The following is a 13,132-nucleotide window of genomic DNA, read 5'->3' as shown; positions in this document are numbered from 1 at the left end:
CAGGGGTTCCCGGTGAGAATTCAATCAGACAATGCCACGGCCGTGGCATACATAAATCACCAAGGGGGAACCAGGAGTCAAGCCGCTCAGAGAGAGGTGAGCTTGATTCTTCTATGGGCAGAGGCTCATGTGCCCTGCATATCGGCAATATTCATTCCAGGAGTGGACAACTTTCAGGCGGACTTCTTAAGCCGCCAGACTCTATGGCCGGGGGAATGGTCTCTGCATCCACTAGTCTTTCAAGCACTCTGCCAAAGATGGGGAGTGCCGGACGTGGATATCATGGCATCGAGACTCAACAAGAAACTAGACAGGTTCATGTCCCGCTCAAGGGATCCGATGGCCTGCGGAACCGATGCGTTGGTTTGCCCTTGGCATCAGTTCAAACTTCTTTATGCGTTTCCCCCGCTCCAGTTACTACCCCGCCTGCTGCGCAGGATCCGGGTGGAGCACATACCAGTCATCCTGGTAGCTCCAGCATGGCCCAGAAGAGCATGGTACTCACTAATCTTAAGGATGGTAGTGGGAGACCCGTGGACTCTTCCTCTACGGCCAGACCTGCTATCGCAAGGTCCGATCCTCCACCCTGCCTTACGGCATCTAAATTTGACGGCCTGGAAGCTGAATCCCTGATTCTCAGGGGTAGAGGTCTGTCTCAGAAAGTAATCTCTACCCTAATCAGAGCCAGGAAACCGGTCTCTAGGGTGATTTATTACAGGGTCTGGAAGGCCTATGTAGGCTGGTGTGAGTCCAAGCGATGGCTTTCTCGCAAATTTACCATCGATGGAGTATTAAGTTTTCTCCAGCTAGGAGTGGATAAAGGATTGGCATTAAGCACAATCAAAGGACAGATTTCTGCTCTGTCAGTGTGGTTTCAGCGGCCGCTGGCCACCCACTCGCTGGTTAAGACCTTCCTTCAAGGGGTCTTACGTATTAGACCTCCAGTTAAATCCCCGCTTTGTCCGTGGGATTTAAATCTTGTTCTGTCAAGTTTACAGAAACAACCGTTTGAGCCGTTGGCTGATATTCCTTTGGTTCTACTGACAAGGAAGTTAGTATTTTTGGTTGCCATAGTTTCCGCAAGAAGAGTTTCGGAGCTGGCAGCCTTATCCTGTAAGGAACCATATCTTGTTTTTCATAAGGACAGGGTCGTTCTCCGCCCTCATCCTTCCTTCCTTCCGAAGGTCATATCCAGTTTTCATTTGAACCAGGATTTGGTATTACCATCCTTCTTCCCTAAACCTACTTCCAGAAAGCAAGGGTTGCTGCATACCTTGGATATTGTCAGGGCCATGAAGGCCTATCTTAAAGCTACAAAGAAGATCCGGAAGACAGATGTGCTGTTCATTCTACCGGATGGGCCCAAGAAGGGGCAGGCAGCTGCAAAGTCCACCATTTCTAGGTGGATTAAGCAATTAATCACTCAGGCCTACGGCTTGAAAGGGTTGCCTCCTCCAGTATCATTAAAGGCTCATTCTACTAGAGCCATGGGCGCCTCCTGGGCAGCACACCACCAGATCTCTATGGCTCAAGTTTGCAAGGCGGCAACCTGGTCTTCTGTCCACACGTTTACAAAATTCTACAAGTTGGACGTAAGAAGGAATACTGATACTGCCTTCGGGCAGGCAGTGCTGCAGGCTGCAGTTTGAGACCCTCGGATTCCGGGGGCTCCTCTTGTTCGAGTTAAATTTAAAAATTTTATTTTTCTCAACTAAGTTGGATTTATTATGATTTGAGTATATCTCTAAATTAAATCCTTTTGTCTTGGAGATGTTCTCCCTCCCCTCATTGTAAGCATTGCTTTGGGACATCCCATATAGTAATGAATATGCCGCTCTGTGTCCCGTGATGTACGATAAAGAAAAAGAGATTTTTAATACAGCTTACCTGTAAAATCTTTTTCTTGGAGTACATCACGGGACACAGAGCTCCCACCCCTCTTTTTTGAGGACCATTTTGGGAGGCATACTGCTTGCTACAAAACTGAGGTACTCCTCCTATGGGAGGGGGTTATATAGGGAGGGGCATTTCCTGTTTGAGATTGCCAGTGTCTACACCTGAAGGTACTCCATATAACCCACATAGTAATGAATGCCGCTCTGTGTCCCGTGATGTACTCCAAGAAAAAGATTTTACAGGTAAGCTGTATTAAAAATCTCTTTTTTACTTTCTCTGGAGTTGGGCTTTTATCTGTAAAAATAAAGATTTTATATAAAGTATTAAAATAAATATAAACTGAATAGAAGTTAAAATTATCCCAATTTGTTTCTCTGTAAACTGGGAGAAACTAACGTTTCGGTCCTTTACTCCCTGATTTTTTTCAGGTCTCCTTCCTGTTTTCGGACCGTGGTATCCCAGATGGCCACAGGCACATGAATGGTTACGGCTCGCACACTTTCAAAATGGTTAATGCCAAGGATGAGCCGATCTACTGCAAGTTCCACTTCAAGGTAAGGGTTGCTCGTACCAGCTGTGCCACAGATATCGGCAGGGGCGGACTGACCATTCGGGCCTAAATAGCTTCCTTTACCTTAGTGCAGTCCTCCTTCACTTACCTCATCCTTCCATTTTGCTTTTAAATGTCTTTATTTCCTCGGAGAAATCCTCACTTCCTGTTCTTCTGTCTGTAACTCCACACAGTAATGCGAGGCTTTCTCCTTGGGGTGGAGTGTCGTGCTCGCCCCCCCTCCCTTGGACTACAGGAGAGTCAGGACGCTCTCTATGTTGCAGATAGAGAAAGGAGCTGTGTGTTAGTGGACGTCCCGACTCTCCTGTAGTCCAAGGGAGGGAGCGAGCACGACACTCCACACCAGGGAGAAAGCCTCACATTACTATGTAGAGTTAGAAGAACAGGAAGTGAGGATTTCTCAGAAGAAATAAGGACATTTAAAAGCAAAATGGAAGGATGAGGTAAGTGAAGGAGGACTGCACTAAGGTAAAGGAAGATATTTAGGAAAAAAAAATTGTACCTTTACAACCCCTTTGAGTGGAAACCATTGATTTAGATGTGCGGACCTACAGTTAAAACATACGAAACACTACTGAAAGAACAGGATGAACCACTCCCTGGCTTTTGGTTTTACCTTCAGCTAAGAGATTTCCTGGTTAATACCAAATTTCGCTCCTCATTCTATCGCCCTCTGACAGCTCTTGAAAAAGTTTGCCTTCAAGGATCCCAGGTACCACATACCACCTCCCTGGCTTACTCTCGGCTAATTCAGCCACTACCTAATGAAATCAGTAAACATAAATTGAGGTAGGAGAGTGACCTAGGCATACAGATAGAGGATGCACACTGGGAAAAAACATGTATTATGGCACATAAATGCTCCTTGAGCACTAAATACCAGGAGATCTCATATAAGATCCTCACCCAATGGTACATCACCCCACAAAAGGCAAAAAAATGGTTCCATACAACTTCTGATACGTGTTGGCGCTGTGAAAGAGATGTTGGCACCTTCTTACATATTTGGTGGGAATGCCCACAAATTCTTGACTATTGGAAGGGGGTGATTGGTTGGATCAGGCACATCAGAGACTTCTTTAACTCTTGACGCGGCCGCATGCCTGCTCCACGTTAATCGCCTACCGATCAGTAAGTACAAGAAAACCCTCACCAGGCACTTATTAAATGCAGCCAAAACCCTCATCCCCTTACATTGGAAATCCAAGCATACTCCAAAAGTCAAGGATTGGCTGGACAGGGTTGCTTACATATATAAAATGGAAGAAATACTGGCAATGAAAAAAGAAAATGGTGACGGTTTCAATGCCCTTTGGCAACCATGGTTCTTGTTTACATTATCTGCTGAATTTCAAGCACTAAGTATATGACGAGCTTATGCTTTCTAGTTACCCACTGTACTATATACTGTATAATGTTGCTGTATACCCAGTCCATTATTGCTATATATGGAAAGGTATGATACATTTCATATAATTTTTTTTCCTCATTCCTGAACTTCCACTCACCTCCTCCCCTCTCTCCCCAGCCCCTTTCCTTCTCCCTCTACCCTACCTCCCCCCCCCCCCCCCCCTTGACTTTCCTCGCTTCTCCTCCTTCTCTCCCTCTTCTCCTTTCCACAGTTACTAATTCAGTAACTAGACTTCAGACCCTGCTCTCTAGTAAGTAACTCCTACTTACGATACTAAATGTACTACTCTAAGACATTGATAATGCCCTTTATTACTCTGTATAAGACTTTTGTATGCATTGTAAAATTAATGTCATCTGTATACTTTGTTTAATCCTTCAATAAATATCCTGATTGAGAAAAAAAAAAAAGATTTAGATGCCTGACCCAGAAAAGGAGACATTTCATCTTCAGTGGTTTGCATTGTCCTGGTTTAGCCCCATAGGATGATATTACATGCCACTTGCACAATATGGCATCTAATTGGGTCTGCTGTGTAATTTCAGACTGATCAGGGCATCAGGAATCTGACGTTGGAGGAAGCCAATCGATTGTCTGCTGAAGATCCTGATTACGGAATCCATGATCTGTATGAAGCCATTGCCAATGGGAACTATCCTTCCTGGTCCTTCTACATCCAGGTCATGACCTTCGAGCAAGCAGAGAGATACCCATTCAATCCTTTTGACTTAACTAAGGTGAGTGAAATCTATAGAATGATGGGGTGCTAAAAGCCAACTCCTCCCAAAAATATTTTTTATATATATATATATATATATATATATATATATATATAAAAAATATATATTTTTTTTTTTTATCCCATTTATTTATTTTGTCTCAAGAAGTGATGAGAAATTTACATGTGAATTTCCAGATGTTTTCCGTACCACTAGGTTAAAGCAGTTGTATACCCGTAAAAAAAAAAACCTGCAAGGCAAAGGCATAATGAACTAGCATACTAGCTCATTATCAGTTGCTTACCATAGATCAAAGCCCCCGCAGTGGTCCTTGGACACACCTTCCATCGCCGCCATGATACCCGGAATGACTTCCGGGTATCGGCGCTGTGACTGGCCAGAGCGGCGATGTCACTCATGCGCACATTTCCGGCAGGCTCCCATTCAGGAGCCGCCGCGATCAGTGCGCCGGTATCTATGGCGCGCATGCGCCGTACACATCGAGGCCCGCTTTTCTGCAAATATCTCTTTAACCACAGAATAAAAAGCTAACACGTTTCACAGATATGACTAAGCACTGAGAGTGTGAAACGCGTCAGGCTTTTATCCTGTACCCTGCTGTGGTTTATTTTGCACAATAAAGGTGTTTTGATTGGAGTGCGGTTGTCCAGACCTTCCCTCTTCTAATTGCTATATGCTTAGCCTGCACCTTCTGCTTCCACTTTGAGGAGAGTGCCATTTCCACACGTCCATCTGGAGCGGTGATCCCTTCCCCCAACACTCTCCCTGGCCTAGAATGACAGCCAACATTCTCTACACTATATCTATAGAGGAATAGGCTTGTTACCTTAGGACAAGAAGTATTTTAGGAGTGCAAAACACATCCCCTTCACCCTCTTCTGTATATTATGGGGAGGGCTGATTTGTAGTCCAGAGATAGCTGGGAACAATGTAATTGATTTACACGCTACAGAATCAGAGCACAGGAACTTATTAACTCGCATCATTTCTGGCAGATTTTGCACTTCTCAGACAGACATAACGAAATCCTTTCAATTGTTTAGTTGACCACTTTCATACCAGGCACTTACGCACCTTCCTGCCCAAGCCAATTTTCAGCTTTCAGCGCTGTCGCAATTTGAATGACAATTGCGCGGTCGTGCTACACTGTACCCAAATGAAATTTTTATCATTTTGTTCCCACAAATAGAGCTTTCTTTTGGTGGTATTTGATCACCTCTGCTTTTTTTTTTTTTTTTTCGCAACAACTAAAAAAAGCCAACATTTTTGAAAAAAATTAAGTTTATTTTTTTCGGTTAATTTTTTTGTAAATAAGTAATTTTTCTTCTTCAATTATGGGCACCAATGAGGTGGCACTGGGCACCGATAGGCGGCGCTGGTATGCTGCACTGATGGGCACTCTTTGGCGGCACTGATAGGTGGGCACTGGGCATAGATGGGAACTAAGAGGTGGGACTGATGGACACTGAGGGGTGACACTGATGTCATTGCTGGGCATCATTCCATCCAGTGCCCATGTTGCCAGTCAGTGCCCATTTGTGGGCACTGATAGGCATTGATTGTGTGTGTTTTTTTTTTTTTTTTTTTGCTCTATTGAGCACCGAGGGGCACTCCCTGGTGGTCTAGTGTTGGCATCCGAGGGGGGGGGGGCTGCGCTGATAAACAATCAGCGCGAACCCCCCCCCGTCAGGAGAGCCGCCGATCGGCTCTCCTCTACTCGCGTCTATCAGACGCGAGTGAGGAAGAGCCGATCAACGGCTCTTCCTGTTTACCATGTGATCAGCCGTGTCCAATCACAGCTGATCACGAAGTAAAGAGCCTCCGCCGGGTCGGACTGAGATCGGACTGACACCCCACATCACCGATGGCTGCGCGTGCCGGCATGAAATCCTGCAGGACGTCAATAGACGTCCAGTCAGGATTTCACAACCACTTCCCGGACGTCAATTGTCTATTGACCGGGCGGGAAGTGGTTAACAAACCAAAAGGGAGAAAATCTATTTTTAGGGTTTACATTCACTTTTTTAATATTGTGGTATTTGCCCCTTCCTGAAGAATTTTTGCAATATAAAGCTGGACCAAAAAATGTAGGTAGTCCGACTTAAATCAATTGACACCTTCATCATGGCCTTCTGATAAAATGTGTAACTATGAGCAACAAAGGGGATATTGTGCCATTGGTCTTTTAGCTTGGTAGCTGGGAAGAGTTGGCTTGAAGCTAAAATCATTAAGCAGGTCTAATGTCTTTTCTTCTGGTCCCAGATCTGGCCACACAAGGACTATCCTCTCATCCCCGTGGGAAAGTTGGTCCTGAACCGCAACCCGACCAACTACTTTGCGGAAGTGGAACAAATTGCCTTCGATCCAAGCAACATGCCTCCCGGAATCGAGCCGAGCCCGGATAAAATGCTGCAGGTCTGTTGACTCCCCTTAGTAGATGGAGGTCCCAGGCTGCTAAACGTGGAGTTGTTTGCATTACAATGGCATTAAAGGCAATTCAGACAAAGTGCAATACATTGCTGTGGTGTACAATTGTGCAAGTTTCTTTATCGTACATCACGGGACACAGAGCGGCATTCATTACTATATGGGTTATATGGAGTACCTTCAGGTGTAGACACTGGCAATCTCAAACAGGAAATGCCCCTCCCTATATAACCCCCTCCCATAGGAGGAGTACCTCAGTTTTTACGCCAGTGTCTTAGGTGTTAGTCATGGTTTAGCTTGCCTCCGCATCCTTGGGATTAGGTGAGCTACCGGTTCTGTCCAAAAAAGCCTCAGCGCTAAAGTGGTCAGTAACCGGACCCCAAACCCTTGGGGTATAGCCCATAATGCTTTTCTTTTTAGAGAGCTGGACCCTGGGCCCAGAACTTAGAAACCTTTGCGTACCTAAAGTTTTCTGTTGCCAGGGTGCTATATGGGCCCAGGACAGTGGATCCTTCATAGGAACCCAGGGCCTGAAGGTCTAGACATCCCCACGGAGATGGGGGAAGATTGGGCCTCTTGCTTGGCAAAGTCCTGCGGCATGGAGCAGGTAAGTGAGGGGAAAACTTGCGGAACTTGGTTCTTAGCAGGTTTTTTTCTGGGGGGTCACAGGGGACATGCCTAAAGTTATGCACTGCATCTGGCAAACTAGTCACATATCATAAAGATAGGATGGCTCTCTATGTATTATTCCCCATAAGATGTGACCTCCCTTGTAGTGTTGGAAAAGCATTGAGTGGGGCCTGTGTTATATAAAAATATATGTGTGTGTCAGAGAGCTTTGCTTACCTGCAGGCCTCCAGGCGATGCTCCATTCAGTCTTCCTCCTCAGAGCCTGCAAGCAGGCAAAACGCTGGCCTCCTCATGGTTCCAGGCTGCAGGCTGCAGTTTGCTGGAACAGAGAGGTCCCTTCCTCCCAAAATCCCCCCCCCCTCCCCCTGTCGGGAGGGGCATTTCCTGTTTGAGGTTGCTGGGGGGGAAGGGCGGGTCAGTGGCTTAAAGGAAGGGGCGGCCCTTCCTTGTTTGTTCCATCAATACTTTGGAACTGAGGAGAAAGACCAGAGCGGCAGCACGGGGCGCCGAGGACACACAGTGGCCAGAAAGGATATTGCAGTCTTCAGAGGACTGTTTTGTCAAGCCTAGAAATAGGCTGTTTCTTTTCCATCTCATAGTTTTTCTTTGCAATACTACTCAGGGGGACAGAATGTTTTTTCTTTCCTGGATTTGAAACAAAAACGAAAAAAAAAAAAAAAAAAAAGTCATCTAGGGGAGAGGAAGCATTTTTTTATCCCCCAAACAGGTGTTTGGACAATTAACTTTTATAGTTCCAAATACCAATAGGTAGCAGGTGTACCTCGGTATTGTACCATGGTATGCCGCTGTTTTCCCTACAGGGAGCCTTGGGGCCATCGGGATCTGGGGCTGGAGCTGACGCGGGTCAGTCCAACCCTAAGATGGTCACGGAGGAGGTATTACTCACCTCTTTAAAAGAGATGCAGAAAAGCATGGGAAAAATGATATCCGCAGCTATGCGGGGCAGTAAGCGGAATAGATCTCCGTCGCCCGAGCGCGGACCCTCAGAAGAGGAGGTCCTTTCCTCAGGGGAATTGGACGACCTCTTGGACACGGACCAAGTAGGTTCAGGGATCGAAGACCCGGATACAGAGGAGTCTGGGGCAGTCTCCCTGAGGGAGAGCTGGTGGATTCAAGGATTGTCGGACTTGGTCCATAGGACATTCAACTTGCCAGTACCAGATCTCCAGGTATCGACGGTTTCAGCTTTGGGCTCACTGAGGGCGCCTCAAAGCAATGCTGTGTTTCCGATCCATCCTCTATTAGAGGGAATTTTGTTCCAAGATTGGAACAAGCCAGATAAGATCTTCTTACCACCTAAAAGGTTCTCTGTCCTATATCCTATGGAAGAAAAATTTTCCAAAAGATGGGCTACTCCTGCAGTGGACGCAGCCATCTCATGTGTTAACAGATCGTTAACATGCCCTGTAGAAAACATACAGGTGTTCAAGGATCCAGTTGATAAGCGCTTGGAAGCACTACTTAAGAACTCCTTCACTACTGCAGGGGCAGTAGTACAGCCAGCTGTGGCTGCGATTGGGGTCGCTCAAGCATTATCGGATCAATTTAAGCAGATGCTTAAACTTATTCCGGCCCAGCAGGCAGAAAAATTTTCGGATGTCCCTAAGGCCATATGTTTTACGGTAGACGCAATCAAGGATTCTATCCAGCAAGCGTCACGTTTATCGTTATCCCTTATCCATATGAGAAGACTCTTATGGTTAAAAAGCTGGGAGGCTGAGCCCCCATGCAAGAAGCTCCTGGTAGGGTTCCCCTTCCATGGAGGACGACTCTTCGGAGAAGACCTAGATAAATACATTCAGACCATTTCAAACGGCAAGAGTACTCTCTTGCCAACTAAGAAGAAGGTTCAGGGACCTGCGTTTAAACGACAGTATTCCCCTGGGCAGGGGCCCTCTAATGCCAAGCAGTATCGACGGCCTCCTGCAAAAGCAAACTTCGGCTTCAACAGCAGATCACAAGGACAGGCTGTTAGAGGCAAAAGGCAGTGGTTTCGCAAACCAGCAAGACCAGCCCCCAAGCCAACCTTATGAAGGGGCGCCCCCACCCACGAAGGTGGGGGGAAGGCTGCGACTCTTTTCAGAGATTTGGGAAGCCATCATTCCCGACGAGTGGGTACGGTCTTCCGTGGCCACAGGCTACAAATTAGATTTCCTAAGGTTTCCTCCTCCTCATTTCCAGAAGTCGAGGATTCCAAACGATCCGGAAAAGGGAGCCGCATTAAGATCGGCATTAGATCATCTACTTTCCCAGGAAGTAATAGTAGAGGTACCAGTCCTGGAACAGGGCTGGGTTTCTACTCCAACCTATTCATCATCCCAAAATCCAATGGAGATGTCAGGCCAATTTTGGACCTAAAGATGGTAAATGCATATCTAAAGATCCGCTCATTTCGGATGGAATCCGTGCGGTCAGCAGCTGCCACACTCCAGAAGGACGACTTCATGGCGTCCATAGACATAAAGGATGCCTACCTTCATGTTCCAATTTATCAGCCACATCAAAGATATCTACGCTTCATGGTGGCTTCGCGTCACTTCCAATTCGTGGCGCTTCCCTTCGGGTTGGCTACGGCCCCCCGGGTGTTCACGAAGGTCCTAGCTCCAATCCTAGCCAAACTAAGGATCCAAGGGGTCACGATCCTAGCATACCTGGACGACCTCCTAGTCATAGATCACTCGTCTCCCGGCTTGGAGCGAGCAGTGGCCCTCACGGTCCAATACCTCGAGAGGTTCGGCTGGGTCCTAAATCGAGAAAAGTCAGCTTTCCAGCCCACAAAGCAGTTGGAATATCTCGGCATGAGATTAGACACAGAACAACAAGGAGTGTTCCTACCTCTGAGGAAGGTAAAAGCCATCAAGGAATTAATCCTACTGGTTCTAAGCAAGAAAGAACCGACTATTCGCCTATGTATGAGGTTACTAGGCAAGATGGTGGCCACATTCGAGGCGGTACCATACGCCCAGAGCCACACTCGCATCCTACAGGCAGCCATCCTGTCAGCATGGAGCAGAAGGCCACAGGCCTTGGATATCCCGTTGCCACTCTCATCAAGAGTCCGGCAAAGTCTGTGTTGGTGGTTAGACCCTCAGAATCTACTGAAGGGGAGGTCTTTCAGCCCAGTGGCTTGGAAGATAGTGACCACAGACGCCAGCCTGACGGGCTGGGGAGCAATTTTGGATGGTTGCACTCGCCAAGGTACTTGGGCAAAGCCAGAGAAGCAGTTGCCCATCAACATCTTGGAGCTCAGAGCTGCTCGACTAGCCCTCAGGGCTTGGACGTCAAAATTGCAGGGGTTCCCGGTGAGAATTCAATCAGACAATGCCACGGCCGTGGCACACATAAATCACCAAGGGGGAACCAGGAGTCAAGCCGCTCAGAGAGAGGTGAGCTTGATTCTTCTATGGGCAGAGGCTCATGTGCCCTGCATATCGGCAATATTCATTCCAGGAGTGGACAACTTTCAGGCGGACTTCTTAAGCCGCCAGACTCTATGGCCGGGGGAATGGTCTCTGCATCCACTAGTCTTTCAAGCACTCTGCCAAAGATGGGGAGTGCCGGACGTGGATATCATGGCATCGAGACTCAACAAGAAACTAGACAGGTTCATGTCCCGCTCAAGGGATCCGATGGCCTGCGGAACCGATGCGTTGGTTTGCCCTTGGCATCAGTTCAAACTTCTTTATGCGTTTCCCCCGCTCCAGTTACTACCCCGCCTGCTGCGCAGGATCCGGGTGGAGCACATACCAGTCATCCTGGTAGCTCCAGCATGGCCCAGAAGGGCATGGTACTCACTAATCTTAAGGATGGTAGTGGGAGACCCTTGGACTCTTCCTCTACGGCCAGACCTGCTATCGCAAGGTCCGATCCTCCACCCTGCCTTACGGCATCTAAATTTGACGGCCTGGAAGCTGAATCCCTGATTCTCAGGGGTAGAGGTCTGTCTCAGAAAGTAATCTCTACCCTAATCAGAGCCAGGAAACCGGTCTTTAGGGTGATTTATTACAGGGTCTGGAAGGCCTATGTAGGCTGGTGTGAGTCCAAGCGATGGCTTTCTCGCAAATTTACCATCGATAGAGTATTAAGTTTTCTCCAGCTAGGAGTGGATAAAGGATTGGCATTAAGCACAATCAAAGGACAGATTTCTGCTCTGTCAGTGTGGTTTCAGCGGCCGCTGGCCACCCACTCGCTGGTTAAGACCTTCCTTCAAGGGGTCTTACGTATTAGACCTCCAGTTAAATCCCCGCTTTGTCCGTGGGATTTAAATCTTGTTCTGTCAAGTTTACAGAAACAACCGTTTGAGCCGTTGGCTGATATTCCTTTGGTTCTACTGACAAGGAAGTTAGTATTTTTGGTTGCCATAGTTTCCGCAAGAAGAGTTTCGGAGCTGGCAGCCTTATCCTGTAAGGAACCATATCTTGTTTTTCATAAGGACAGGGTCGTTCTCCGCCCTCATCCTTCCTTCCTTCCGAAGGTCATATCCAGTTTTCATTTGAACCAGGATTTGGTATTACCATCCTTCTTCCCTAAACCTACTTCCAGAAAGGAAGGGTTGCTGCATACCTTGGATATTGTCAGGGCCATGAAGGCCTATCTTAAAGCTACAAAGAAGATCCGGAAGACAGATGTGCTGTTCATTCTACCGGATGGGCCCAAGAAGGGGCAGGCAGCTGCAAAGTCCACCATTTCTAGGTGGATTAAGCAATTAATCACTCAGGCCTACGGCTTGAAAGGGTTGCCTCCTCCAGTATCATTAAAGGCTCATTCTACTAGAGCCATGGGGGCCTCCTGGGCAGCACACCACCAGATCTCTATGGCTCAAGTTTGCAAGGCGGCAACCTGGTCTTCTGTCCACACGTTTACAAAATTCTACAAGTTGGACGTAAGAAGGAATACTGATACTGCCTTCGGGCAGGCAGTGCTGCAGGCTGCAGTTTGAGACCCTCGGATTCCGGGGGCTCCTCTTGTTCGAGTTAAATTTAAAAATTTTATTTTTCTCAACTAAGTTGGATTTATTATGATTTGAATATATCTCTAAATTAAATCCTTTTGTCTTGGAGATGTTCTCCCTCCCCTCATTGTAAGCATTGCTTTGGGACATCCCATATAGTAATGAATGCCGCTCTGTGTCCCGTGATGTACGATAAAGAAAAAGAGATTTTTAATACAGCTTACCTGTAAAATCTTTTTCTTGGAGTACATCACGGGACACAGAGCTCCCACCCCTCTTTTTTGAGGACCATTTTGGGAGGCATACTGCTTGCTACAAAACTGAGGTACTCCTCCTATGGGAGGGGGTTATATAGGGAGGGGCATTTCCTGTTTGAGATTGCCAGTGTCTACACCTGAAGGTACTCCATATAACCCATATAGTAATGAATGCCGCTCTGTGTCCCGTGATGTACTCCAAGAAAAAGATTTTACAGGTAAGCTGTA

At 47.0% G+C, this 13,132-nt stretch overlaps 1 protein-coding gene across 1 annotated transcript in view; it reads left to right on the top strand.

Moving 5' to 3' along the window:
• LOC120917082 (catalase) overlaps positions 1 to 13,132 on the top strand; it is a 58,167-nt gene that overhangs the window by 30,864 nt on the left and 14,171 nt on the right. The window contains exons 6-8 of the mRNA XM_040328095.1: positions 2,325 to 2,450; positions 4,424 to 4,615; positions 6,881 to 7,033. Coding sequence (XP_040184029.1) covers positions 2,325 to 2,450; positions 4,424 to 4,615; positions 6,881 to 7,033 — 471 coding nt within the window. The remainder of the gene's footprint in view (positions 1 to 2,324; positions 2,451 to 4,423; positions 4,616 to 6,880; positions 7,034 to 13,132) is intronic.

This window comes from Rana temporaria, chromosome 11 (assembly GCF_905171775.1).
Source record: "Rana temporaria chromosome 11, aRanTem1.1, whole genome shotgun sequence".
NCBI classification, from domain to species: Eukaryota; Metazoa; Chordata; class Amphibia; order Anura; family Ranidae; genus Rana; species Rana temporaria.
Note: the sequence above shows the minus strand (reverse complement) of the source record. Positions and strands in the feature narration are given on the sequence as shown.